General features: G+C 44.2%; 1 protein-coding gene across 4 annotated transcripts in view; it reads right to left on the bottom strand.

The window, feature by feature from the left end:
* The window catches only part of Smg6 (SMG6 nonsense mediated mRNA decay factor), a 249,559-nt gene that overhangs the window by 114,284 nt on the left and 108,955 nt on the right, over positions 1 to 26,320 (bottom strand). For all 4 annotated transcript variants that reach the window (XM_028866719.2, XM_037201489.1, XM_028866720.2 and 1 more), the window contains 3 exons: positions 14,935 to 15,051; positions 11,184 to 11,352; positions 3 to 204 (listed from right to left, as the gene is read on the bottom strand). In XM_028866719.2, coding sequence (XP_028722552.1) covers positions 3 to 204; positions 11,184 to 11,352; positions 14,935 to 15,051 — 488 coding nt within the window. The remainder of the gene's footprint in view (positions 1 to 2; positions 205 to 11,183; positions 11,353 to 14,934; positions 15,052 to 26,320) is intronic.

The raw sequence follows: 26,320 nt of genomic DNA, 5'->3' as shown, positions 1-26,320 counted from the left end.
ACCTTATCCGAGGTTTTCTCCACGTAGCAGGGGTCCTGAGGGGCAGCCAGCAAGGGGACAAAGCCAGAGAGGAGCCGATCCTCTTCCAGGATAAGAAGGGTGAGGTCATCATCCGGGTCCTTGTACAGTGGCACCTCAGACTGATTCACTGCAGTCAGTATGTTACAGAAGTCAGCCAGTGTTGACCACACATCCACAGCAACCCTGTGAGAAACAAGACGAGAAAAGAAGAGCAGCTCTAAAGAGATCAGTGAAAGTAATCTTAGTGCTTTGGGAACAGAAAGGTACTTGCAACAAAAGCTGCAGGGCTGGAAGCCGCCAAGAAATACTATCAAAAACGCAATATGAAGCTGTGCCCATGTGAGCCATCTGGGTGTACTGCTCTATGTAAACCTGAAATTGATTAGGAGAGTTTTTAATCCTAACCAGAGAGGAGGAAAAAGAATTTTGAGACTCAGTTGTCTAATGCAGGTCCTGTCACCTTTCCAGACAGTGTGCTGAGACACTTACTCCAACACTCGAGCTACCCAGTGCCCAAGGCAGCTCCCAGAAGTCCCTACTCCTGCATAGTCAACTATCTGCCATAGAGACACACACTGGGCACTAGCCTCTCTCCTTCAGCCATAGCCACATGGGGAGCAGTCACACTGTGTAGTCACATGGGTTTCCTTCTTAGAAATACTTTATATGTATTCTCTATATGAAAGCAGTAAAATGAATCCATATCCAAGATGATCCCCCTCTGCCTGTCCTGGCAGGATCTGCCCGGGAAGGGAAAGCCTCTTGCTTCCTTCACCACTACCTTGGCTGTCCCATGCCGTCTTCATTCTCTCACCTGTACATTCGACACAGGATGACTATAACTGTCCTGGAACATCCCAGTTTTAGCACTAAAATGATCACATCCCACAAGCCCTTAGTCTGACACAAACCAGGATGGTTGGTCACCCTGGTCCCACATCACCAGATTCTGGTTGAACCTGAGAAGAAATGCTCAAAATACAAAATCTATCTCTCCACTTAAAACTCCAAGATAGAACTGACTTTCTCCAGAAAAGATTCTAACCCAGGAGAGTGGAACAGGAGGTACCCTACAGATGCTAAGGTGTAAGATGTTAGGAGAGTTGTAAAAAACAAACAAAAGACAAAAAAACTCTTCAGGAGAGATAGAGGACTAAGAGGCAATATACCAAGAAGTTCCAAGTGTTACCCTGAAATCTTCGAGGGGTACTGTCCATGAGCTTACCTGGTAGGGAGGGGTCTCAGACCTAAGCTATTCATTCCCTAACCCCAGATGACAGGAAAGAGGGCATGCCAGGAATATACTAGGGGAGAATGGGGACTAGGGAGATGTATGAGGGACTGTCTCACCGGCTCCAGGTGGAAGGAGGCTGAACTAGTTTATTTGGTGTAATCACTACACTAAGAAAAGGCAATGAAATGAAACATCTTGTTTTCAAGAGCGTCCTGGGAACCAGGCGGAACACAGTCCCATTAATCACACAACGGCACATAATCAACACACGTGTACTGCAGAAGTAACTGACTTCCCAGGCTTTGCCCAGGAAAAGGAAAACGTTTGGGGAGAATCACCAGAGGGACGAGTTTTCTAAAGCCCCTCTGCATGGACACCAACAAGCAGACTCATTCACAAAGCTCCATCTTTTGGCTCGGCTGAGTTTGACTGTCAGAAATGTTTAAATATGGAAAAAAATAAACAGTTGCAACACGTTTCTGTGCAGAAATCTGCCTGGGCTCCTCTGTGATGTAATGGGAAACACGGCACTCAGGCTACCAGCTGTAGAATAAACAGAACTTTGAGGGTTAAAAGGAACTGAACTTTCCACGACCCCATCTGCAGAGAAGAAAATAATAAGAGGAATGATGCACTGCCCCACAGCTCTGATAGTTTATCCTCCGGTCCGGTTGCAGAGACAAGCACCGGATGTGATAGGGCTGCTTAGGGCTGCCTCTGAGGTTAGCGCTGCCCATGGGAGACACACAGGGAGGCTCTTCCAGTTCCCCGCTTCCTCCCCCAGTGCCCTGCTGGCCACTTGAGCCCACTGCCTGAGTCTGATCCCACAGCCTGGTGAGCTTTGGCCAACAGGCACTGCTCGGCTGCAGAGCAGCAATTTGGAAAATAAACAGGAAAAACGCCAGTGAGAAGGAAGAAGGTGAAAAGTCTCCCATCTGAATTCTTGGCTTGGAGGCCCTGGTTGGTGCTATACAGGTCAAGGCTGCTTGAGGACATAGTTAGGAATGGGGGTGTGGGCAACAGTATCCCCAGCCAGAGAGAGGCGGCAGAAAATCACCCACAGTTTCCTCAGTGGGAGGCCCCACATCCCTCTCATCCTCCCACCCTTACCATCTTGTATCCAAGAAGAAGAAATATGTGGTACCATGTGGTTCTCATTACCATGCTCTCCTGTCCCCTAAGGCTCAGATAAACCAAAACTGACTCCTCCCAGAGACGGCTTGCCACCACTAGGGACCCCTGCCCACGCCTATCTTTTGCCCATTACCACCCACCTTGTGCCAAAAACTTAGGACACACTGCAGTGATAAGGTGGATGAGAGTTCTTATCCCTGTTGATTTTGTAAGAAAGCGGCTGGTGCCAAAAGACATAGGAAGTGCCCTGAGTTCCCAAGTCAGAAATATAAATAAAAGTGTTCCAAGGGTCAAGCTAGACTGATCAGAATTAAGGGGATATATAAAAATGCTTCAGTGAAAAGTCAATCCTGCAGTCAGTTCAGCCTGATCTTGTTGGTACCCATGGGCCATCCTGTGACAAAGATGTGGGAAATGGACAATCAGCAAACTAACGACAACCAAAGGGGAGGTCCAAAAGCCCAGGTGAGACGCCTCAACTAAAGAGCTAATCCCTGCAAGAGGATGATGAGTCTCTGGAGGCTTACTTTGACTGTGCCACTGGGCTGAGGTCAGTTCCATGGCTCAACAGTTTCCTGTCTAAGTACAAGGGGAACAGCTTGGATTTTTCCCATGTTTCTTCCTTATCCCAATAAGACGTGCCACCTAACCTTCACCTCACAGCAGCCCTTGGGCCCCAAGGTGAGTCAAGCTTGGTGGAAGAGAACAAAATCAAATGCTATGGCTAGGAAAGCTTGAAGACACTTGAGAATATTGTGGGGTTCAGTTAATTCCCTCTGCCACCCATTCCTATTCAGCTTTTTCTTGAGAATGAGACTGGAGGGTAACAGGTGGGTGGGAAGGTGGGTGTGGGGAATCTCACTATTTAGTTCAAGCTGGCTTGAAACTCACCATGTAGCCCTGACTGGCTTCAAAGCCTCAGTGATCCTGACTACTGGGATCACATGTGTATGCTCCTATGCTTGGCTAAGGCAAATTCTTCTGGATTGTTCTGGTTCAACTTGTATTTTGGGGATGCACCATAGCCCACAAAATCTCACTAAAGTTAGGGTACACTCTTCACCAAGCAGACACAAATCATACAGAGACTATGAAACTGTGTTCAATAAACCCATTTATGGCTCCCAGAATGGTGGCAAGGGAGTCTCTCAGCAGCTGGGGTGTGATTAGTGTGCAGGGATCAGCAGTTGCAGGGTGACCCACTGGCCCAACCTCACAGAACACACCACACACCAGGAAAGCAGACCCCTGGCTGGAGTCTGAATGCCAGATCCTAGCCTGTGACAGACCAGCAATGACTAGTTAGAGGTATGCACTCAGTACCAAGGTTCACTACAGACATGCATTCACTTACTTCACCAGCAAGGGAAAAAAATAAGAGTTAATTTACTTTTTATTGCCTCAGAATTCCAAGGTTTAATGTAGCTGTCAGTTTGAGTGCAGAGCAGCTGCTGGCCGATACAATGCAGCCCAGGCAGGCCAGCCCAGGTGACTGGGGAAACACATTTCACAGAAATGAACCAACACACACTCTTGGCGGGTTGTTTGGAGGATATTGACTTGGGGAATCAGATTAACCCTTCAGGCTGGGGTTAGTTCTGCAAATAGCATTAGAAAAGCTCTTTGGTCCAGGGAACTAAGAAGCTTTGCTCTCAGGTGGGCCCACAGTTTTCCGTGTATCTAAAGTTCTGGAGTTCTCTCACAGAAGATGCTATACAACTATGTGCTCTCCAAGACTAAGGTGTGAAACATATGGGGCATGGTATACCACAGCCATCATCTCCTTGCCTGATGCTCAGAAGGAGAGCCAGTTCTGCTATCTGCCAGGCAAAGAGTCGGGTAGAACTGTTCCTAGAGCTCCAATAGGCAGGACTAAGGAAAGGCAACAGGTTGGAACAGTCTGGCCAGGGCTCAGTCTTTCTGGAAAGACCAAGGACAACTAAGCAGTCACACACTTCTTCATATTTTTACTGGGGGGAATAGGCTGACTGGTGATTAATATCAAGTACAATGACCCCATGTTACAAGCCTGCAGGGGCCTGTGGAGGTGGCCATTTCCTGTGTAATACCAGCTTGTTTAAACACTAACATTCAAACTCCACAGCTGCAGAACAAACCCGGAAAGAGTTGAGTGAGAAGAAGCCCTGCATTGTGTTTCAGAGCTATGGAAGATCAGAGAAGTAGTACAGATGGGAAATGAGTTGGGTTTTGGGTTCCTGGGGTGAAGAGATCTGGAAACAGCCAAGGTGGTACAAAAGTAGGCACAAGGAAGCGGAAAGCCCTCTCAGTACAGATTCATTGAGAAAGGGGGAAAAAACTATCAAGCAAATGCTTGAAGATGTGTATTATCTGCTTTAAAAAATGCATTTCCCTTTGTTGGGTTTGGGAGCCCAACTCACTGTATTAAAAGACAACATAAGGCCCTGGTTGCCCTGGAATACTTCTCACTCAATTGCAGAAAACAGCTTGTGTGAGCAGCTAGCAGCAGAGAGGGATCTAAACCTAACAAGTTAAAAGAATAATATTTGGGCTTAAATGTTAGTGAGTTCTGTCAAAAGCCTGTCTGCAGTAGGATCAGCAAATGGTTCTGGAACCTCAGTGCTAGGAACTGCAGTAGGCTCTATGAAAGGGTGGAGATGTAACTCCCTCACTGAAATACAGGAACCACAAAATTTGAGTTTCAGATGCTGCCACGATACAAAGAGATCACTATTCCAGGAGGTAAGACAGGCCTCAAGATACCATGCTCCATAGGACCTAGTTGGAGACTATCCCTTCAACAATCTTAGTTCATACAAAAGAAGTCAACTGGGTGCTTTGAAAGAATAACCCAGTCTTCGATCAGTTCTGTCTAGCAGAGCTGTACTACAGCAAGAGATAAGCTTTTCCATGATTCTAGGCAGTGAGGCTAGAACTCTACAGTCAGTAACAGGTCACTGTAACCTCAACCTAGGATTTCTCAAGTACCAAAGAGTTTCTCCTATTGTCATATCCCCAAACTCTATCTAGGTCATAGCCTTATTTGATTTCAGTTCTCTCAAGTCATACTTGTATGTATAGCCTCTGTCACATCACTATGGTGTGTTAAACCCATCAGCACTGGGTTTGGGAATAAGTAGCCCCTAGGGGATCCTGACATCTCCATGGCCTGAGTAGAACCCTTGGCGGCCTCCCTGGTGCGGATTCTCACGGTTCCTGCCTCTTCAAGCTTTTAGCTGTAACCACTCCAACACGTCTTCTCAGTTTAGCAAACACTGGACCCAAATAACCTTAGCCCAGTGCTGCAAAGTCTCTCCCTGGGGTCAGCTGCTGTGCCCTGCTAGGGTCAGACTAAAGCCTTAGACCAACACCCCTTCCTCTCACAGAGAGTCCTGTGGGAGAAGTGGGGAGAAGACAGAGGCTCCTACCATGGGAGAGATCATGTGTGCCCTACACTCAGCACTTGGAGGAAGAGGAACCCCTTGGTGCCAGGCTGCAGTGCTGACGCCCCAAACTGGAGCCAGGGAGACTGGGTGGGGAGCCAGGGTAGCAAAGGGGCTTCCCACAGTCACCAGCACTTCCTTCAGGGAAGTGCTGATGGACTATTACTTAGTGACCTCCTAAAATGCTCTTTGGGAAGACATATTAAGTGTCCTTGAAAGGCTGCCGATTAGATTTGGGATTAATTCTCATTCAAAGCTGCCTATGAGGGTACATGAACTAGCTGCTTCTTTAACTCAAGAATTTCTATCTCATCTACAAGGCCAACATATGTGAGCTCCCCAAAGGCACGCCCCTTTTCTCTCTGATGATGGAGCCTCGGAGGGCTCTCTAGGAGTTTTTTCAAGTATGCTCTGCAGACTGTATAGGACAAGCAATGGAAAAGCAGCAAGTCCAGGAATTTCTAGATTTTTTTTTAAACAGTACTCCAATCCAACAGTGTGATAAATGCATCCGAGCTACAATTAGGAAGATATATAGCATCAGAATGCGAAGGTCTGGGCAGCCTGGTGAAACTCGGGCTCTCCAGAGCCCCAGCTATGTTTCCCATTATGTAACCCTGGTCATGGGCAGACAGCCAGACTCCAAATGAAAAAGAGACTCTGGCTTGGCACTGGTTCTATTTTCCTATCCTCATTCGGGGTCAGCACAGTGTCATACAGCTGCAGAGAAAGCTCTGGGGATTAAACCTGGGAAAGCCTCCAAGACCAGGACCTGGGTTCAAGTACCAGCTGAAAGCAATAAACCAACTGCCACAGCTGGGCTAGGTTTGGATGTTCTCAAAGTCCCCTGACTCTTTCACTTACTGAGAACTAGAGATCAAGATGAGGGAAGATTTGGCTTCAGCAGAGACTGTGAAATGAGGTAGGTTGTCCCACTGCCCTGGCTCTGCCCAAGGTCCTGGGATACAAGGAGTTCCTATGTCTAGGTTCATGTTAGACTGCTGCTCAGCTTCTCTTCCCTCGGCTGACATTAACACCTTTCCTCATGGTCACTTGGTGAAGCAGCCTGCCTTTCCTGCCTCAAAAAAGCCCTGGTGTAGAACTGAGGAACTGTGCTAGTTGACAGTCAAGTAGGTGGTCCCTCCAAACACTAAAGTCTGTTTTAAAATGACCAAAACCCGCTATACTACCTTTTACAGTGGCCAAGGAAGTCACTTGCCACAGCCCACTACAACACTCCTGCACTAAAAATCTCCTGGGATACGAAGCCATTCTATTACACCTCCTAACATCCTTACCTATATGCTGACTCCAGACCTACCAAATGCCACTGTGGGGAAGGAACAAGTGGCTCGGCAAACATTCCCTTATCAGTTCCTTAGGACTGTGCCTGCCTAGGAACAGCAGATCTGACCACAAAGAAGAGGAACACAGGCAAAGAGGGGAGAACCAACAAGACCAATGGTGAGCTTTGGAATCCCCCACAACAGTTGGAGACTGTATGCCATGAATATCTAACCATACAAGGAAGGAGGGCAACAAATGAAGGGGATGAGATGAAGCAAGGGTCCAACAGGTCACAAGGATCATCTGGGAGTGGACTGCCTAGAGGAAATGCAAGAGGAAATATAGACTGTCTGGTCACCTGATCTTAAGATCAGAGAAAGCTGTCTTTTCAGAGAAGAAACATAAGTGAGGACCAATGAAAGCACACAAAGGGGACCGCATTAAGTGGAAGCCATTTCCTTTTTCCTCCCTGGAGAGCATTCCTAACCTTTCAAAATGAAGATCAGCAAGAAGGAACTTTCCAGAGTCATGGGTGTTATGGTTCTGACCTCTAGACAACTATCTAGGGTATGTCATTCCCTATGGCCTCAAAAGAAGACTTTATAAAAGCCATGTCTGGTGACTCACACCTGTAATACCAGTACACCAAGGTTAAGGCAGAAGGATTGCTACAAACCTGAAGCCAGCCCAGACTACATAATGAGTTCTAGGTTAGCCTGGGCTATAAAGCAAAACCATCTCAAAAACTAGACAGACCAAACGAAAAAAAAGAAGATAAAAGGTCTCCATAGAGGATGGATGAGTACAAGACCAAGTCTGAAAGGCACAGAGCCACCAAAGCTTGCCAATGATCTCAATGGGAGTATGCAGGTAGCCAGTTATAGGACAATCTAGAAAGGAGGAAAAGTAAAATTCTTAATCCATTTTTTCCAATGCTCAGATCATAAGGCTAGAAAATGGAAGTACCTTCAACATTAGTCAGTCCAGGTTAGCTCTGCTGAACTTAGTCCTTATATGACCATGCCTTGGGGTCAGGCCCAAGGACAGCAACTGCTACTTGACACTTAAAACTTGCATTCCAGAGACAGTCAGCTGCTGCTCCTGATTGGGGAGAGGGGAAAGGGAGAGAAGAGAGAACACAAGAACAAGAGGACCTAATTCCTGACCACACTGACATTTCTCCTGCCCAGATTCACAAGAGTGAATATCCATAGCCACAAAAACTTATTTACTGGGAAGTCACATCCAATACAGTAGTGGGTCAGATTTGTTTTTTTCTGTGAAGAAGTCTTAACAAATGAAGCAAATAGGATTCACATGTCCCTTCTAGTTCTACTGGAGATGTATGTAGTTTGGATCACGTGTACAGCTGCAGCCTGAGTCCTTGTCCAAAGACAGTAGCAGCACACAGAACCAGCAATGGACCATTTGCTCCAACATCCAAAGGGAAAACAGGATCAGCACCTCAGCAAATGAAACTCAGTATTTCCTGTGTAAGCATCACATTTCCAAAGTCAAACAAAAGGCAGAGGGAGAGAGAGAAGAATAAAGGGAGAAGTACTACAGAAGAATTAGCAAATTTGATGGCCCAGGACATGGGCTGATCATAGCTAAGGATCTGTGGATATGGGCCGAGGTGACCCAGAAAGACTCAAGCTCCAGGGACAGATGGTCTGCTTCCTTGTCCCTGACAGAAGAAAAGACTACTCAGTGGCCCTTCACACATCAAAATCAGTGGCTTAGATACTTAGAAAATTGTCTCTTTTCCTAGCTACTTTTCTCCAAAATTGCAAACTGCCTAGTCCGCATTACAGATTAATAGTCTAAAAAACTTGAGACTGTACATGCTAACTCTTCAGGGATCACTGCTGAGAAATAGCTGCCCCTGGCCAGCAGGTCTGTTAGTTCTTTTGTGTGGCTCCAGCTGCCCAACTCGGGGTTCAACCCTGCTCATGAGACTTCAGTCTGGAACACATTTGGAAACCTGGGAGGGCTCACAGGAAGCAAGTGAACTGTCTGAAGCTGGGAGGACTGTCTACACAGTTACAAAGTTAGAGCTAGGGAGGGACCAGAGAAAGCAGGAGTTCGGGGGTGCCTCTGGGGGGAGGTGCAAGGAAACAATTTGGAAGGAAAGTAGGCGAAGAGTCAAGACTACACAGCCCACACAGAAAGTTCAGTGACTACTGAGCAGAAATCTCTGTGGCAACCTTCCCTCTGTGGGTCACCCATGAGTCTAGGAAATATACATGGCATGGGAGCCAATCCAGAGAAACTCCCCTCTCGGATCCCCAGAGGCAGCCGCCGAGGTGTCCATACTCTACCCTCTAGTGTAAAGAGCTCTGGGCATGGAAGATGAGGTACTAGGTACATACACTTGTTCCAAAACACAACCACACAGCTACAAAGCTCCCAAAACCTAAAGCAGCTTTACACAGGTAGACAAAAAAGGCAAGCAGAAACAAGTTGGGACAAGTAAAGACAGACAAGGAGATATAGGCAAGTCCTCATATAAAGACAATCAAATTGACAAATATATCATATCTGTGTATAAATATGGACAAGGGCATGAGCTTTCAAGAACATATTGAGGTGCTGGAAAGACGATGGCTCAGTGGTTAAGAGCACTTATTGTTCTTGCTTACAGAGGACCCAGGTTCAATCCTCAATGCCCCACATGGCAACTCACAACTGTCTTTAACTCCAATTCCATGGGATCCAATCCCTTCTTCTGACCTCCATGGGCACCAAGCACACATGTAGCACATAAATATACATGTGAGTAAAATATTCATACACATAAAATAAACAAATGCATGAATAAATAAATCTAGAAAAGAAAAATATATTGACATAGATCCAGACACTGGAACAGATCCCTATGGGGATGGATGAACCCAAACACAGATCCAAGGACGGACGGACGGGGACACACAGACACAGACACAGACACAGACACAGACACAGACACAGACACAGACACACACACACACACACACACACAAACAAACAAACAAAAAACCCATATATGGGCATAGGCCCAGGCTGGAACACAGCATATGGATACAACACATAGAGCCACATACTGATATACACAGACACATATAGGCAGCCAATGACAGGCATGTTGAATTGCCCCTAGAGAGACAACCACATAGAAGTAGAAACACACAGAACTTCATACTTGGTACAGATAGACACTAAGACCCACAGATCCACAGACACACATGGACAAATGGGACCCTGACTGGCAAGGCTAATAGACTAAATCCAGATACAAAGAAAGAACACACCTGGTTGTACAACACTCTAGATGTAATTTATGCCAATGAATTTTTATGTAAACATAAAAATTGTTAAAATATCAAATTCCATTATATGTTTTACTACTATTTTGAAACAACAAAACCCACAAAAAAACGCCCTATAAACACACAGATCTATATAGACCATCTACACAGAACCATACATCCTTAGACATTGCAATACACCTCACACCAACAGTTACCCCTAGAGACACTACACAGAGACAGGGGAGAGAGCAAGGTGAAGAGACAGAAAATGACTGGCTAGAGAAGGGAGAGAGAGATGCACCCACTCATCCCTCAGCACACATTATATGCCACAAAAGAAGGTGAAAAACACTGAGTACAGAAGGTAATCAACAGAAATGGGACCAGTTAACAAAACTGAGAAAGAGAAAGAAGCAAAGTCTCCCACATGCTTCAACATATATCCAGCCCCCAAGCATCAGCTGTAAAGATGGTGAGCATAAACACTATGAGGTGAGGATGAGAAAGGAGGAACAAGGACAAAGAACAAGACAGAGAACTATGGAACAAGAGAAAAGAGGAGTGGTCAAGAGAAAGGAAAGGACTAGGGAATGGACCAAAATGACCTAAAACATCAGAGACAAGGAAGGTGCTAAGGGAACGGAAAAACCAAGGTTCAAATGAGGAGGAAATAAGGAAGCTGTGATGGTTAGAAGGAAGCAGACAATGACTAAGAACTAGGTGGGTGGGGTGGTGAGGGAGAGGGACACAGTAAACCACGGTCACAGTACAGAAGGAACAGGCAAGCCAACTTACTGCAAGGGCAGATCCAAAGATGTGGGTGGAGGGTTCCAGGTGTCTGGGTAACCAAGCATCCAGTCTGACCAGACTTTCACACTGGGGAGCAGCTCCTTCAGGTCCGGGACGAAGGAAGACACCTTGATGTCATCTTGGTCATCTTGGTCCTCAGGAGAGGACAGCTGAGCTGCAGAGGCAAAGTATGAGAACTGGGCCCATGTATGCTATGGCCCTTCTGGCATGTTGGGATAGCAGCCAACTCTTAGCAAAGGGAGACTAAGTTCATAGGAGAGCTGGACTCAAAAGTGAGGCCATAGACTAGCACTTTGGGAACCCTGAAAGTAGGACAAAGAGAACCAGTGAATTGGCTTTCCTCTGGAGACACCTGCTTCTGTTTCACCTCAAGCCAAGGACAAGTCTCCACTCTAGCCTCCAGCTCACTCTCTTAGCATCTCTTTTAGCACAGTGCCAAGATGTCACCAGAGTTCCTGCCACAACTGCAAAACTTGAACTTAATCAGAAGGAAATATCAGAAAAAACCAATCGCAGAACATTCTACAAAATAAATGGCTTGTACTTCAATAATGTCAAGGTTATGAAGGACAAAGAGAGATAGGTATTTAAATGCAATGTGGGATCCTGGATTAGAGCCCAGAGCAGAACCCACCCCACCACTGCCCAAAGCACATCATCAAAGCTGGGCCTGAGAGTACAGGCTTGTCACTCCAGTATCAGGAGGCTAAGCCGGGAGAATTTTAGGTCTGAAGTCAGACTGGGCTACAGAGTGAACTTAAAGGCCTCTTTTTCAACAACAAACATTACCAGGGAAATTCATACACATTAAATGAGACCTACAGACTCAATAATAGCACTATATCAACACTGATTTCCTAATTTAGTTGGTTTTTTGTTTGTTTGTTTTATTTTTCGAGACAGGGTTTCTCTGTGTAGCCCTGGCTGTCCTGAAACTCACTTTGCAGACCAGGCTGGCCTCGGACTCACAGAGATCCTCCTGCCTTTGCCTCCTGAGTGATGGGACTAAAGACATGTGCCACCACTGCCTGGCTCTAATTTTGTTTTTTAAATTGATTTTGTTTTTAATTGTGTGTACTTTTGTGTGTCTATATGTGGGTATCTGCATATGACTGCAGGTGCCCTTGGAAGCCAAAAAGACATTTGGATGCCCTGGAGCTGCAGGTGGCTGTGAGTTGCCCAATGTGAGTGGTGGGAACAGATCTATATTTTCTACAAGAGTAATACGTAATCTTAGCCACTGAGTCTGACTCTAACTCTGACTCCCTTGTAGATGTAACCAACTGTCTTATTAAATAAGAACACAGAACCAATGTAAAAGAGAAAGCCAAGTCAGAGCTCAGAGCTAAAATCTCACCCTTCCTCCTGCGGTGGTCCTAGCTCTCCGAAAGAGAGCTACTTCCTGTGTGTATGTCTTTTCATAGTCTTTTTGTTCTGCCTTCTCATTGGTTGTAAACCCAAACACGTGACTGCCTCGTCACTGCCTGTATGTACAGCCTCCCAGGTCTTAAAGGCATATGTCTCCAATGCTGGCTGTATCGCTGAACACACAGAGATCTACCTAGCTCTTCTACCAAGTGCTAGGATTAAAGGTGTGTGCCACCACTGCCACACTCTTGCTATGGCTCTAATAGCTCTGGATCCCTCCCCCCCCCCCCCGGGCAACTTTATTTATTAACATACAATCAAAAATCACATTTCAGTACAATTAGAATACCACCACACTCCCTGGTTTTGGTAATTGTTCTTATTTGTTTGTTGTTTTGTTAAAGATATAACCCAGGCCTCGTAAATACTAGGCAAATACTCTACCATTGAGCTACATCCTCAGCCCCCAGATTCTGGTAAATGTTAAGATATTGTCCTTGCTGGGTAGTGGTGGCACACACCTTTAATCCCAGTATTTGGGAGGCAGAGGCAAGCAGATCTCTAAGTTCGAGGCCAGCCTGGTCTACAGAGAAGTGAGTTCCAAGACAGCCAGGATTACACAGAGAGAAACCAGTGTTTCAACAATAAATAAATAAAAAATTTAAAAAGTCCTTAGTGTAAGGAAACAAAGTCAGTATTTAGATCTAAAGAGCCATCATACTTGCCATTAAAGATCAGATGGTTCAGAACAAAAATAACAACTGTGCATGTATAGGTGTGAAAAACAATAAACCTGATTTGTGTAAAGACATGGTAAAATATTAACTACCTGGGAGTCTAGAAGAAGCATATATAAAAGTGCTTTGCATTATTTTTTTCAACTTTATTATTATCGTGTGTGTGTGTGTGTGTGTGTGTGTGTGTGTGTGTGTGTGTGTGTGCGTGCGCGCACGCACATAGACATCATGGGACAAATTTGTGGAGCTGGTTCTCTCCTTCCACTTTTAAATGGGTTCTGAGGGTCAAACTCTATTGTTAGGCTTGTATGCTTTAACTACTGGGCCATAGTGCTGGCCCTGTTTTTGTTTTTTGAGATAGGGTATCATGCAATACAGTCTGGTCTCAATCTCTCTATATAGCCAAGAGTGACCTTGAACTCCTAGTCTTCATTTCTCTACCTTCTAGGTCACTGGAGTTACAGGCATGAGCCATTAAACTCAACTATTCTGTAACTGTGAGACTGCTTCAAAACACAAAGTTGTCCCTAACCCTGAACAAAAGCAACTCCAGAAGCAGGAGGCATCCCAGCACTGGTAGAATGGGATGACAGAGGGAGAGGTTTTGCTGCTTGTCAGTACTGATACAGGAGCTGAGAGGAAGGTATGACCTTAGTTGTACCTTTCTTAGCTACAGTAATCTAAGGTAGAATTCTACAGTAATATAAAGGATCTGGCATACGTCTCAAGGGTAGGGATAGTAATACCCACGTAGTCCAGTGAGTTCAAGACAGGGGCCCACAGTGAGTACATCAGCTAACATATATGAAAAAGACACAGGAATACAAAAGCATAGAAATATAAATTGTGAAAACACAGGGAAGCCTGTTAGTCTTTAGCTGGGGAGATAAGAACTTGGAAGAGAGGACTAATGACTCGGCCTTCCGATCGTGGTACTTGCTGTTGTTGGGGGTGAGGGTGTCTGCCTGCATGTCTGTCTGTGCACCACTTGCAGTCCTGATGTCCTCAGAGGCCACAAGAGGACGTCAGATCCCCTGCAACTGGAGTTACAGATGGTTGTTAGCTAATATGTGGGTGCGGGGAGTCAAAGAGGGTCCTCTGGAAGAGCTGCTCTTAACCACTGAGCTATCTCTCCAGTTCTTCTTCAGGTCTCTTTAAAGATACCTTAACATGTAAAAAGCCAGGTGTGGGGGTACATGCCTTTAGTTACAGCACTGAGGAAGCAGAGGCAGGTGGATCTCTGTAAATTCAAGGTCTGCCTGGTCTACGTAGAGAGTTCCAGGCCAACAAGGACTACACAGCGAGAGAGACCCTGTCTATAAGTGAATGAATGAACGAACAAATAAAAACAAAGCCAAGAAACAAAAACCCTACACAAGAGCCCATAGGTAGAATGAAATTCTTAACTACTAAAAAGAAAAAGGGAAGGAACAGAGCCACAAAGAGGAAAGAAGGCCTGATAGGCCATTAGACTAAGACATGCATTGATTGGTTAAGGCAACAAAAGGAAGAGGGGAATGCTGGGAGAAAGAACCAGAGAGCAGAGAGAAGACTGAGCACCAGCACTCTGAGGTCCATCTGGACAGTGTTGGGCAACTGGAAAACCCAATAGCCAGGGCCCTCCTGCTTACCTTTGGCAGAGTCCTTAAGTAGGCATGTGCAGCGCTGTACCAGTAGAGAAAACATAGCCAAGCCCAAGGATGCAGCTTGTTCCTGGATCACAGAGCGACACTCCTCTGAAAAGCAGTCTGCAAAGGAGCAAAGAAAACTCCATCACACCCCAGGGTCCAAATGCCACCTTGCTGCCCTACTGAAGGCTCCCTGGCCACATTGCTCAGCTTCTTTTTCTCCCTCTAAAAGTACAGGTGATGGCAGTAATCACCCTCTTAAAGTAGATTTATATGACTTTGTATTATATTTGGAGCACTTACTAGCATGCCCTACACACAGATAACTGCTTGATAACATCACATGATCCCTTGAGTAAGTCTTTTAAATTTTTATTTTATTTTTTTTTAAATTAAAAACCATGTATCAATTATTACACGGATTTAAAAATCAACACAAATCAATTTTAGGTACTTTTTGAGAACACAGTATGAGAAATTTCTAACAAAGAAAGTGTATGTAAACAGGCAATACCAGAAAGATAATTTCATTTCTAGAATGCTCAAAGGTTAGATAATTGAAAAGGATGTCTATGGCCATACCACCCTGAACGCGCCCAATCTCATCTGGTAATTAAAAAGGTGTAAAATAGTGCATAACTAACTCAGTTGTATCCTGTATTTTTCATTTTATTTTAAGACATTTGAATTCATTGATAATTTCATCCATGTATATAAAGTAGTTTGAGAAGGCAGGGACAGAGAGGACTCTCTGTCCTCTCTCATCCCCCCACCAGTCCCTCTAAACCGCTAATATTTCCCCAACAAGTACCCTATTTTTATATCTTTTATTTTTAAACTTTCTTTGTGTTAAAGTTTTATTTTATATGTATGTTTTGCTTGCAGATAAATATGTAGACCATGCTCATGCCTAGTGCCTGGGGAGGCCAGAGAGGGCAATGGATCCTCTGGGAGTGATGGACAACTGGGAGCCCCATCTAGGTGCTGTGACTCCAAACCCAGCCCCCAGCCCCTTTCGTGTCTTTTTGTTGTTGTTGTTGTTTTTATTTTGTTTTATTTTTTTTGATACACGGTTTCTCTGTCAAACAGTCCTGGCTGTCCTGGAACTCACTCTGTAGACCAGGCTGGCCTCAACCTCACAGAGATCTGCCTCCCTCTGCTTCCTGAGTGCTGGGATTAATGGCATGCGCTACCACCACCCGGCTCCCTTTCCTGTCTTTTAAAAACATTATTTATTCTTTGGTAATTTCATATATGAATGCATTTAGATCACATGTACTTCCCACTCCACCCTCTTCTCTGCATGAGGACAGGTGTGGGGTTATTTAGTGGAGTATAAGCAGTTCCTTAAAGGCTACACCACTGATGAGAAATGATGCCCCTCACCTGTGTGAATTCTTCATCACGTCACTTCCCTAAGCTTCATTAACTCAAAATGGACAAAATGAGCTGGAGCTATAGAGTCTCTGCTTTTGTTAGCTAGTGATAATGTAAAACTTTGGTATCAAGACCTTATTCTATCAGCAGGAGCGCAATCAACAACAGATTTAAAATTTATTTTCTCAGATCACCAACTCTGGTTCCAGGCCTAGGTCCTCTATATTCCTCATCCTAAGATGGCACACATGAGACACAAAAGCACATTAACCTACTTTTGATGAATGAATTAATTTTATAGAGAACAATGCTTATCACATAATGTATTGATCAGTGTTAGCTTCCCCCTCCCTCCCCCGGGCTAAAAAAGTAACTCTGGCTCCTAATACCAGCACCCTCATCTCTCACTCTTACATCCTGGCTTGAATTTCCTTCTAGCTTTAGGTCACTGAAAGGAGCCACTCTGTTGATGGGCAGAACTAGTCTTTGATAGGAGCTACATAATACTCCCATATCTCTGCCTTTACCTACATATTATTGGTGGTCTCTTCAACAGACATTTCATCCAGTTTTGAGGGCAATTAACAACATATCAGAAGCAGAAGTCCAACTTCAGCCTCAGAGGAGACACCCAGCACGCACAGGGAGATGGACATGGGGGCAAGCTCACTAGCTTTAGCAGCAGTGAATCTGTTAATCCCCTCAGTAACACAGAGAACTCCAAGTATTAAAAGGGTAATTATCCATACACTTGACCTTTGTCCCTATCTACATTTTGTCCTGTCAGCTTGCTAGTCTTGCCAGGGACCTAAACTTCAGGAAACACTGCACAAGCACAGCTATTCCTAAGTCTTCCCAGGAGCAAGGATGACTGGAGCACACAATGCCTACCCCAACCACTTTCAAAGTTCTAGACTCGAGAAGCCAGCTACTGCTCAGAAGGGCTCAGCGTATTGAATAGCATAAGGGGAGCAATCCTATTGTGGCTTTTCCACCATCTTCCAGATGCCCAATAGTCCCAAATGTCATCCTCTAAATTTCCAACTCAACTGTGGCAGGCAGTAAAGAAGTGGTAACAATCCATGAGATTAGAATAAATCACCACTCCCAGCCTTCTGCTACGGATAAACCTTTGTTTAAAGAGAAAAGAAACAAGAGAGTTGGTGAGATGGCTCAATGGGTAGGGGGTACTTGCCACTAAGCCTTACAACTTAGTAGAGTTAGATTCCCCAGATCCACATAGTGGAAGGAGAGAAGTAATTCTGGAAAGCTGTTCTCTGGCTCTCACACCTGCATTACAGCATGTGCACCCACAGGAATGCACAGTGTGTGTGTGTGTGTGTGTGTGTGTGTGTGTGCGCGCGCTTCCGGCTAGTCTCCAGTTCTGCACCAGAGGTTCCTGTTGGTATCCGCCTGCTTTTATACCTTATTGCAGTGACAGCCCAGACTCTTCAGAGGCCACAGATATCGTTGCTCTTAAGCAGTTTGTTCTTCCTGTAGTGCCCTAGCTCCCACCCTGAACTCAGAGAGGTAATCCAGTCTGAGATTGCTGTTTATCATAAAAGTAGAGATGAGCTTGGAGAAAGTAATCTCCCTCTGGCCAGTCTTATCTCTATTGAGAATAAACTACAGTAGCAAAAACATCTCCTTCCATCCCTGTAGCCTTTAGTTTGCAGGTGACTTCTTCCTAAGATGTCTAGTTGATAAGGAGGTGCTCCTTTGATCAAGTAAGTGTTTCAGCTACCACGCTGTGGCTTCTACTCATCTTCTCCCAGCTTCCTCTGTCCTGGCTTAATTCCTTCATCTGGGATTTGTTGCTTAGTAAAGACAGGCTGCTGGCAGTGGCTTATAAGAATCCATACTAAGATAGAATGAAATTGGCAGTGCTGCTGCCTATGGCTCCAGGAGCAGAGAGACATTGCAGCTCTTCTTGGGATGAGATCTTCCTCTCCTCTGTCCATATCTGTACTTTTCTTGGTTCATACGTGCTTGTTTTCTTTCTATCTTTTTTTTTTTAAAGATTATCATGTTTATGTGCACACATTATGCATGGTTATGTCACTTGAAGCTCTCTATCACCATGCTTCTTAGGCAAAGGCTCCAAAGCACACTGCTTGCTTGTTGGGTGGTCCACCTGGTAAAGAGGTACAAACTAGGGAGGTAGTATACCCTGGTTAAGCAAGTAAACATATCCCAAACTATCCAAGAATGGCTGAGTCTTAGTGAGCCCTAGACTGGCCTTGCTATCTGACAGCACTTAACAAAGGGCCTGCTCTCCACAGCTTGGTGGTATGACAAGCACATGCTGAGTATCTGTGGTGTGCTAGATTCAGCAGAGAACATAGCTACAAATAATTGTTTTTTGTTTTGTTTTGATTTTGTTTTTTGGGTTTTTTGTTTTGTTTTGTTTTTATTTTTTGTAACTAAAGGAGCTCTTAGTAGGTTGGGTAAAATTATCATATACAGGGGTTGGGGATTAGCTCAGTGGTAGAGGGCTTGCCTAGCAATCTCAAGGCCCTGGGTTCAGTCCTCAGCTCCGGGGGATGGATGGATATATATATAAATTTTACCCAAGTAACCATGACAACCATGGATCCAATAGATTATAAGTGAAAATGTACTGAGTGTGTAATATACTCAGGATGTTCTTGGCCTCACATAGATACCACTCTCTGTAAGTATTCACTCTTATGAGAGTGGGTAGGAAAATAGCATCTAGAGTCCAGAGCCTATCTACTTTAGGAGTAGGAAACTGGGGCTAGTCTGATGAACATCCATATATATCCCTGAAGTTGGCTGGGTCAGGCCAGAAAGTGATGTGGGTGGGGAGGAAAAGGCATTGTTTGCTTTGATATTTGCCTGGTTCCTCTGGCTTTGTGTCAGGTAGCAGAGGCTGACATGAGCTGAGGAACTCATTAACATTGTGAAATAGCCTTTCCCCTTCTTTCCAAAAGCAAGCTTTCTTAAGGATTTAGGGGGATGGTTTTGGCTAAGGACATCAGACGGAAATATTTCTTACCAAGAAAGTCTGCTGAGGTCTAAAGTTGGTTTTGCTCCTTCCTACAAGTGGGCAAGTGACCATACTTCCCAGTGCTCCTGTGGCCAAATACCTGCTCAGGAGGAAATGTTCTTCTTGCTCCTATGTAACAGGGAGACTTTCTCATTTTTCTGAGAACATATTCATGGAAAACATAAACCAACTGTCGTCAAAGTTGTATGAAATCAGGAAATGGGGCGGCCGGGAGAAGGCTGCCATGTGGCCGGATGTTATGTATTTCTAATTAGTGCTATACATCTTTCAACAGCAAGTGTCCTTCTGCTGGAAACACAACACACTGCCCTTGTTATTGTAACTGTCAGAGAAGTGCTTAAACAGATAATCTCCAGGAAAAGTGATAAACACGTCCCCTCTCCCACCAGTGTGTGTGTGCAATGGTGCTGCCAAAGCAAAGCTGTGCCTGATGGCTCCAGGATGGCAAAGCATCCTCCTGCAGGAAATGGGAGTGAGGCAGGAGGGGAGGGGAGGGGAGAGGAGGGAAACAGAGCAGAGGCAGGCCCACCTGCTTGGACCTGTAAGCCCAGCCAAGAGACAGTGACTCAGACTCACTGCTTTTGATCAACTCCTGGGAGAGGGTACCAAGTCTTTGTAAGGGAGAGATTTGGAGAAAACCCTAGTAGCGGGATGAGGTTTGGCTGGTCATAGAAAAAAACCTGCCAGCAATGAAACCGGCAGAATTCTCTTAGTACACATAGCCAGCTTCCTGGCAAGAGGATGGGGACACTAATGAAAGAGTGACTCAGGGTGAGCGATATGTAAGTCTGCTACCCTGACAGCAGAGGGAAGGAGTCAGAGGGCACTGGATTCACTGGCGATTCTATCACAGACAAGCAGCTATCTGCCTGGCTGCCTTCCCAATAACTAAAGAAAAAGGCAGCTGACCACTTCTTCACTGATTCCCTTCCCCCATCTACTCTCAGGGGAAATGAATGGCCAGCCACCTCCAAACTAGCACCACCTGGAGGCAATTTGTTGGCTCTTTTGTATCTTTCAGACATCAGGCTTCTTCTCTCATGAGTCAGTCACCAGTTAGATGCAGGGCTGGCATAGTTCCTGTGCAGCCCACCAAACCTCCCTGTCTACAGGAAGTGGGCAGGAAGAGTACCCCTCTGCTGTTCCCTGTGGCAGCTGCTGGCTAAAGAGGAGGTAGGAGGAGGCAGTAAGATCCCAGATCAAAAGCAGAGATGTTCTTGCCCTTGGGGCATTTTATTCCCTCAAGTATGAAATGAATGAGTCAGAAGAATGGAACACTAACAGATCCAAGCAACATACTCATGCACAGTGGTGGAAGAATTAGATGAACTGAGTCTAAGGCAAGCTGTGATATATCCCTAAACAGGGTACAGTAAAGAGAATAGACAGAGGGACATGGAAAGTAATGTTTCCTCCTGATGAGCCTTCACTGGCATACCTGATGCTTCTGTTGGGTCTTCTAAGACTGTATAAAACACTCTCTCTCTCTCTCTCTTCTTTTTTTTTATTTTCTTTTTATTTTTGGTAAAAGTTCTTTTCAAAGTGGTAGATGTAGGGGAAAGACCATCTAAACTTTCTACTAAAATGACCTCCCCCATTATGATAAAATAAGTTTATCTAGGTGTGCAATTGTAGAGATAGAAATTTAAATAGGATTCTGCCCGTGGGAAGGTAATAATCCAATGAGGAAGAATAGTCATAGGGGAATCAGGGAAATAGATGCCTTTTGTCCCTGAAAAGAAAGGAAAGTCATTTCATCTCTTATCTATCGAAGGTTTCCCGGAAGAGACTATTTCTGGGCTGGGCTGTAAGATATGAACATTAAAAGAAATGGTTATGCAGGAAGGACTGTGTATATTATATGAGGGATGCAGGTTGGAGCACACAAAATACTCAATGAACTCTGCCTATAGCATAACAGGAGCCAAAAAATAGAGCCTGAAATGCTGAAACATGGACTTGACCTCAACAGACAGTAAGGGAGCACTCGCTTGAGATTCCTGAAGGGAGCTATGTTGGCTATTTTGTGAAGACTAATCTAGTTAAGGGTTGGGTGTAATGGTTCTGGGGAGGAGTACTTGCCTTGTGTAAGTGAGGCCCTGGGTTCAATCCCAGACACAGTCATACACACACCATTAACCTAGTAAAAAACACTTACAATAGGTTAGGGCAGCTAAAAAAAAGGGGGGGTTATGGGAGCAGTTAGAAAGCTAACAGCATGAATTCATTTGAATTAAGAGAAATTATATAATTATGTGAGTAGGGCATAGTAGAACATGATTATAATACCAGATTTGGGAGATGAAGGCAGGGGGATCAGTAATTTAAGGTCAATTTCAGGTACACGGGCCAACCTAGGCTCCAAGAGACATTGTCTCAAAAACCACTAAGAAAGAAAATTTGTAAAAAGAGCATTTCCTAACCCTTCTAAGCAGCAAACAAGTGACATATGCAAGTCTGGACAGTCCTCTAGGAGGAGGGTGTGGGAAAGGGAAAACAAAATGATGTTGGGGGCGGAAGAGATGACTGCTGGAACAGGAGACTGCCAATGTGGTACTCTCCTCCAGCTCCAGAAGAAAGATAACCCTACCAAAGGAGATGTGGGAAAGGGGCAGAGGCCCAGGCCTGCAAACACCTGGAGACAGGGGAGTGTAGCTCAAGGAGTGACACCCCCCCACACACACACACACACTTGGCTCAGGGCCAAATTCTGTCTTTCCAGAACAAAGACACTTCAGGGGGTCAGAAATACTTGAGGAAGAGCTGCTGGAGTAGGCCTGGGAAGTCTGAACTGGCTCTCCCTGTGGAAGCCATTAGATATTCAGCACTTCATTTGTTTCCAATTCTTAGAGGAGTGCAGCTCTAGGCTGTGGGGTGAGAGGCTCCTCTCTGACGTAATCAGGAAGCAGCTGCAAAATTAAGGAATCCCTCATGACATCATAAAAAGGGTCGATGGTTTACTGAGGAAAGTATAAAAATTAATTACATATCCCCACATGACTCCTTTCTCCTAAATCTCTATATAGGCCCCTTTACCCTCACACATTCTCTATCAACAACACCCAGAAGCTCCTCAATGGACAAAATACAAAAGGGTAAAAGCCCTGAGAGAGAACATTCTCTGATGCACAAGTGTGTGCCATGAATTTGGAACATAATAGACAAAACTTTACCCTAGCATTTTATGTATGTGGCATGTTTCACCAACAAGATTATAAGCTCCTTGAGGGCAAAGCTATGCCAAGATATTATACCCTTAACAACCCAAAGCATGAAGAGGCTCAAGAACTGTTCTGCTCATATCAAGCAGGCACACTTGCTCTCTCACCTGCAGGCCTAACTATTCATGGTACAATTCTACCACAGCTAGGAGTGATGTCTAAGACAGACCTGTGTTGTAATATCTAAGACACCGTGAGATCTGCACTAGACAACACACAGAATTTAAATACATTATCTCAAAACTTTACGGAGCATTTGTATAGGGGATATTATTCCTGTTTTGACATCGTTCAAAGACAGATCCACAGACACAAAGCTGGTACTACTAGAGCTGGGACCTCAATTCGAGTTTGTCTGCTCATGTGCCCACACTGTTTCCATATCGGGTTATCTCTTCTTCTTCTTCTTCTTCTTCTTTTCTTCTTCTTCTTCTTCTTCTTCTTCTTCTTCTTCTTCTTCTTCTTCTTCTTCTTCTTCTTCTTCTTCTTCTCTTCTCCTCCTCCTCCTCCTCCTCCTCCTCCTTCTTTTTTTTTTTTTTTTGTCCTTTTGGTTTCTCCAAGTCAGGGTTTCTCTGTGTTGTCCTCAAATTCAGAGATCCACCTGCCTCTGCCTCCTCATAAAAGCATGCTCCACCATCGCCTGGTTCCTTATGTGGTTTTCAAAGGCCTGTGACTCAAACTCCCAGGTCAACTGTGCCTCTCTCCTTACCTTGTACACAAAATCCAGACCACTCCAACTACAGTTCTACATAAATAACACTGAGATGATGACAATGTGGAGATTAGTTACCATTTATAATAAAATAAAATGGAACTCTCATGAAACGTGTAGATTTTCTTTTTTCTTTTTTGGTTTTTCGAGACAGGGTTTCTCTGTGTAGCTTTGGTGCCTGTCCTGGAACTCACCTGGAAGCCCAGGCTGGCCTCGAACTCAGAGAGATTCGCCTGCCTCTGCCCCCTCAAGTGCTGGGATTAAAGGCGGGCGCCACCACCGCCTGGTGAATCGTGTAGAATGTTTATGCTGAGAATTACAAAGTGCTGATGGAAAGCAGTCAAAGACGATCTTGATAATTGGAAATATTTACATCATGTTCATGGATTGGAAGATCCAATGCTACAGTTGTTAATTCTTCTGTAAACTGTACCTTCAATGATGGTACTATGGTATTACTATGGTAATAACTATGATTAAAAAAAGTCTTCATGTCTTTAATACTAGCACTCAGGAGGCAGAGGCAGGTGGATCTCTGGGAGTTCAAAGCCAGCCTAGATTACACAGCAAGTTCTAGGCCAGTCAGGGTTACATAGTGAGATCCTGTCTCAAAAAACAACCAAAACAAAACCTCATGAATGTGGAGACAGAAAGATTAGACGTTATCTCAAGATACAGAAGAAAGGAATATAGAGCAATGATTTCCTAAATACAGAATCTCTGATCTGTGTGATGGAAAAACCTCACAAATGGACAGTAATATCAGGACATAATATCATGAATGTAATAAATCAATACAATTAATGTAATTAATGAATATCATAAATATAATTATTGAATGAATACTGTGAATGTAATCAATGAATACCACAAATGTAATTAATATTATGAGTGTAATTAATGAATATCATGAGTGTAATATTAATTAATTAATTAATTAATATTTAAAGGAACCTTATGAAAGATTTCTGTAGACCAAGATGAGCAGAGAAGCTTACTCTAAACTTTGTATGGGAAGGCAAAGGGCCAAAACAGCAAAAACAGTCCAGCAAAGAGCAAAGCAGGAGAAAAGATGAGTGGCTCCTGGTGCAGGCTCAAAGGAAAGAAATGGTTTTCTTTTCTACTCTTCCTCCTCCATCTCTTTTCCTTTAGAATTTTTGACATTGATTTATTTAACGAGTATGGATGGGTGTTTTGCCTGCACATATGTCTATGCACTTTGTTCACACCTGGTGTCTGTGGAGGGCAGAAGAGGGTGTCAGATCCCCTGGAACTGGGGTTGAAGACAGTTGTGAGCTGCCTTGTGGGTGCTGGGAACCGAGCCTGGTGCTCTGGAAGCTCTTAACCAAGGAGCCATTCATCAGCTCCCCTCCCCCCTCCCCCCAGGCATTTTTTTGTGATAGGGTCTCACACAGATATGTAGCCTTGGCTGGCCAGAAACTTACACCAGCCCTCCTGCCTCTGCCTCCTAAATGCTGACATTAAAGGCATGGGCCACCATGACTAGCAGAAAGTATTTCAAGAAATAGTGCTGAACCAATTAAATATTCATATATCCTCCCAAAGAGGCTTAATACAATTCTATACCTTATACAAAAATACCTCAAAATTTCCTTGGACTAAGTGAAAAATTCTAAATCCCTGCTTCTGCTTCCTGGCTGCAGGGATTAAAGGTGGATTTCTAAGACTTTAATATTAAAGTCCCAATCCAGAAAAGGAACAGCCGATAGACCTGACATATAAAAATAAAAACTTTGGGGTTAGAGAGATGGCTCAGTGGTTAAAAGGATTTGCTGTTCTTGCAGAGGACCCAGGTTTACAGCACCCATATGGCAGCTCGCAACAGTCTGTAACTCAGTTCCAGGGGATTGTGTCAATCTCTTCAGGCTTCTTTGGGTACCAGGCATACACCTACTGCACAGACAAAAAAACATGCAGGAAAAACATCCATATACATTAAAAAAAAAAGAAGAAGAAAAGGAGGAAGATGATGAATGACAGCCACACTATGGGCCTGGAGGGATGGCTCAGTGGGTAAGAACACTGAGCTCTTAAGAGTCTGCTCTTCTAGAGGACCCGGGCTCAGTTTCCAGCACCCACAAGGCAGCTCACAACTATCTGTGACTCCAGTTCCAGGCAATCTGGTGCCCTCTTGCTTCACGAGATCATGCATGCACATGGGGCTCAAAAGCTCACACAACTACATACATACATATATAAAAAAAAGATAAATAAATTAAAAATGAAAACCTGGGGCCAGAGAGATGGCTCAGCTGTTAAGAGCATTAGCTGCTCTTCCAGGGGTCCTGAGTTCAATTCCCAGCAACCACATGGTGGCTCACAATCATTTGTAATGGGATCAGATGTCCTCTTCTGGTGTGCATGAAGACAGAGCACTCATGTACATAAAATACATAAACAAATAAATTTTTAAAAAATGAAAACATTTTGCTCTACTAAAGACCCTGTGGAAAAAAATGAGATGGCAAGTTATAGAGAACAAACATGTATTTAAAACTCTATCATCTACCACATACCTATACTAGACTAGGAAGTACCTAAACTACATAAAGAACCTGCAAAACTTAACAACAAAACAGTACATTCATAAATAGAGCAAATATTATATATTAATGGAAAATAAACATATGAAAACATGTTCAATATTTGCCATTAGGGAAATGGAAACTAAAACAATGAAATATTACATCTATCCAAATAGAGCAACACCACGATAATGTTAGATGCAAAGAAAACAAAATCATATTGCCATTCTAAAAAATAATTCGGCAGTTTCTTCCAAAATAGTCCTTATAATATAACACTTAGCAAATTTAACTCCTGTGCTTTACCTAGAGAAATGAAGACTTATACACAAATGTTTATAATATTTTTATTCATGACAGTCTAACTAGAAATAATCCAAGTGTTCTTCTACAGGTGAATGGTTCAAGAAAATTGTGGAACATCCATGCCATAAAATACACTCAGCAATAAAAAGGAATAAACAGCTGATATATACAATATGATGGATAGACCTTCAGAAAA

The sequence above is a fragment of the Peromyscus leucopus genome, chromosome 8b (genome assembly GCF_004664715.2).
Source record: "Peromyscus leucopus breed LL Stock chromosome 8b, UCI_PerLeu_2.1, whole genome shotgun sequence".
Taxonomy (NCBI): Eukaryota; Metazoa; Chordata; class Mammalia; order Rodentia; family Cricetidae; genus Peromyscus; species Peromyscus leucopus.
Note: the sequence above shows the minus strand (reverse complement) of the source record. Positions and strands in the feature narration are given on the sequence as shown.